This window comes from Benincasa hispida, chromosome 1 (assembly GCF_027475165.1).
Source record: "Benincasa hispida cultivar pf3 chromosome 1, pf3_genome.v1.1, whole genome shotgun sequence".
Taxonomy (NCBI): domain Eukaryota; kingdom Viridiplantae; phylum Streptophyta; class Magnoliopsida; order Cucurbitales; family Cucurbitaceae; genus Benincasa; species Benincasa hispida.
The window spans coordinates 28,722,868-28,726,763 of NC_143478.1; the positions used below are offsets into that span (position 1 = coordinate 28,722,868).

Here is a 3,896-nt window from a genome sequence, read left to right on the forward strand (position 1 = left end):
TTAAGGAAATTTGGAGACAAACTTACTGCACCAACCCAACGAAAGAACTCCTTTCTTCTCGCAAATTTTTCAGAAAATTTTGATATGTTGCCTTACTTCGAACTCACTCCAATCTCTTCAATATATTGCAGACCATTATGCAAAGATAATTACTGCATGAGATGCAACTCATGCTTGGAGTAAATGAAGCTTGAAGATGGTGTGTTGTCAGTGAGCTATTTGATGAAGACAATGAAAAAAACTAATTTTCCATTTTGTGTTTTTTCTTTCTTTTTCAATTTATCAAAAATTGATTTCATATATAAATTTATTTAAAAAAAATTGAAAATATTATTAATTTTACAAAATTAATTTCATAAATTAATTTTCTTAATAAATAATTATATAAACAATTTAAATAATTCTAATTAATTTAATATCAAATATTAAATTAATTTTACATAATACCATCTTCAAATATTTAAATCATATTTAAATATTATTTCTCCAATTTCATTTAATTCTAATTTGAACATTTCAAATTAACTTATCACGCTACTCTAGAGTTAAGTGTTTGACCGTATGCGTTAACAAAGGCATATGATCCTTCTGGCGGCCCTCGTGCATATACCAATGCATATTCTCTTGCGCGGTAAGCCTGTCTATAGCTAATATTGTATCTAATCTATTCGGATCGATATTTAATCGTCGGTGTAGAAGACTCACTAGTTCACTAAACGATATATTGAATCTAATCTTTAGACTTTTCATGTAACCGTACAAAGATACAAAGTAATGTCATTGATCTGCAATATGATAATTATAATAATCGATTAAACCTTGAAATTACATAAACAAAAATGTGTGGATCACCTACAAAAAGGTATACGATCGTATATATAATGACACACAATCTAATATATAATGATTCACAATCATATATGTGGTAGTCCACGATTGTGCATCTAATGATACACGACCACATATACAATAGTACATGATCGCATATATAATAGTGAACGAACTTCTACAACACAAATCAAATATCAAAGACTTAAAGGAAATTGATAGAGCAATGGAGAAAGTATTTGTTTCAATTGAATAACAAAGACTTATAATATTAGTTTCTGGGTTTGTAGAATGATCTTCTTCGATGAATGCTTGAACTAGACCCGTAAACTGATGTTGGAAACGATTTGTGTTCGACTGAAATTGATAGAGGAATGGGGAAGTGATAGTGTTCGATTGAAACTGAAGAGTTGAAAATGATATTTCATCACTTAGTCCTATAGTTAAGATCTAGTAGCATTGATTCTAATAATACAATATTGGTTGAGAATAAATGATTGCATTTAATTATGATTTCGATGGTTGGAAGGAAAGATAAAAAAGATGAAAAAGAATAAATGAGTTAAGTGGGTTCCTAAACGAAGGTATTCGAGTAATTTCACATGGGAAGAAGGTAATTAAGTTTCTAGGGATGAGTCTGTCATAGAGAAGTTTTGATTATTGGATCATTTTGCAGAATTTTCCCTTCAATAGTTCAATTAAATATTTGCTCGTTGTACGAATCATCATCCGTCTCGGTAGTCTTTTCCATACTCTTCTTCTCCAAAGCCAAAGCCAAAGCCAGAATAAAGGAAATGAAAGGGGTACTCTGTTTTCTGCTTACCTCCGCCATTCTTTTCGCTCCCTTAGAAGCCACCGAATTGCTGCCCCAAACCGCTGAATCCTTTAATTTAACCTATATTCAGGTATCGCCGTTTCGTATTGATTATTTCCATTTCCATTTTTGCTGATTTTCGATCTGTTATATACCCTGTATCTGACATCGATTTCGTGTTTTTCTTTTACTCTTCTGTTTGTAACTTTCTGATGTTGAAGCAACTCGGAAGTTGTTCTTATTCGGTTGTTATATCGACGAGCTGTTCGTCGCCTACATTCACAAGGGATCAGATCAGTCTTTCGTTCGGCGATGCTTATGGAAACCAGGTTTTCTTCGTTTAAATCTTCATTTTCCCATTCATTTTATCGGAATAGAAAGCCCTAGGCTTCTTGATCGATCACGATTTAACTAATTTCAGATATTTCAAATGGTTGATGAGAAAAATCGGAGTTGAATATTGCATCTGAGTTTCGGAAAATTTTCCATTTGATTACAGATATAAACTCATATTCATATCTTAGGTTACATTAATAGATTGGTGTTATCCTTTATCTTTTCCATACAGAATGAAATTGAAATCTAGTCGGGGTTCTATTTCTTGAATCTTGATTATGATGGGATGATAGTCTGTCGATTTATATGTTTCGAGAACTTCAAAACAGGTTTTCATTTATTGGTAAATTAACATATCTTAGAAAACATTCATAGTCATTAGCCAGTTGAGCAATATCTTATAGCCCATTGACATGTCTAGAACTTCCTAAAACATTTTAAAAGTCTTTCGAAACATCAGCAATTCACAATGTTGAAAATGAAATACAGGAATTTGAAAGAACACTATGTGATAATTCGAAAACAATATAGGTCGTCTTTACTTTCAGATAAATTTGGGGAAAATTTAACATGTTACAATTTATCATTGAAGAAGTTTGTTTTGTATAATGAGTGGTTTTGAATTGTGTATCAGATTTATGTGCCAAGGCTTGATGACCCATCTAGAAGGATATTTGAAAGATGTTCTTCTGATACATTTGGCATAAATGGACCTTGTGCTTACCAAATTTGCTATGTCTATCTTTATCGCTCTGGACCGGATGCCTGGATCCCAACAACAGTGAAAATCTCTGGTGGTAATTCTAGACCTGTCACGTTTAACTACAACACCGCCATACCAAACGACGTCTGGTTCGGGTTTAACTTGTGTGGTCATCCTTCGTCTTCAAACCGTTGTTCAAGTTGCGTAAGGTTCTTATATGTCATTTTAGTGTCTATTCTTCTACTTCTCTTGTAATATTGTGCTGTGTTAGGATGCTGTTCATGTTCTATCCTTGATAAGAATATATTTTACTTGTAGCACTTTTAGTATAGAGGATGGTGATTGAGATTCTTGACTTGGGATAAGCTTTCGAATATCTTACTATGGAATTGGGAAATAGAGAAATTTCTGGTTTTGTTTGTTTGTTTTTTCTTTTTTTGATATTTTGGCCTTTGATTCAGATGGGATTCTTCTTTTGTTATCGGCTTTATCCTATAAAACTTTGTTATAGCAACCATGTGTAAGCTAGGTCATGCTCCCGGTCTCTATAACGTTAGAGGTTGGATGTTTTTTTTTTTTTGTTTTTGTTTTTAAATAAATAATATTAATAAATGCTTTTAGATTGAAATTAGATATATTTGGAAGTGGTTTTAAAATGATTAAAATCATTCGTTATTTTCAAATATCAATATAAAACATGTTTTTAATTTTTCAAAACTAATTTTGATTATATGAAAAATTGTATTTAAAAATGTAAAATATAATATTAAATTAATTTCGAGTGATTAAAAACGTGTTTTAGAGGATTTTAAACCTAACAAAAGTGATTTTGATGATTTTGATGATTTTGAAATCGCTCATAAATTTGCACTTTGTTATCAGAGTGGATGATTAACTTTAGGCCTATATTTGACGTATAAATGGATTAATATTTCATAATTAATATTTTAGTAGAACAAATGTAGAGTGATGATTTGAACTAAAAAAAAAAAGTGTGTTAAAAGATAGTTTCAAATTTATATAATAGTTTTAAATATCAGTGTCTTGTGAGGCAATCTGGATAGGTTAATGGTTCTTTCTTTCTTTACCAATAAGTAATACTGTTAGGTTAACGTACATTGTTTCTTATAATTAATGATTATCTTCAATCCCTACTATCGTGATTGATTAACAAATGAATCAATTTTGTACTTAAAAATCAATTTGGTCCTCATA

General features: G+C 30.8%; 1 protein-coding gene across 1 annotated transcript; it reads left to right on the top strand.

Annotated features, from left to right (window-relative positions):
* The first annotated feature begins 1,348 nt into the window (after positions 1-1,348).
* LOC120069718 (embryo-specific protein ATS3B-like) lies at positions 1,349-3,096 on the top strand. Its single transcript, XM_039021506.2, has 3 exons — positions 1,349-1,733; positions 1,864-1,971; positions 2,613-3,096. Exons 1-3 carry the CDS (start codon positions 1,623-1,625, stop codon positions 2,934-2,936), a joined length of 543 nt encoding a protein of 180 aa, XP_038877434.1. The 5' UTR covers positions 1,349-1,622; the 3' UTR covers positions 2,937-3,096.
* The last annotated feature ends 800 nt before the right edge of the window (positions 3,097-3,896 follow it).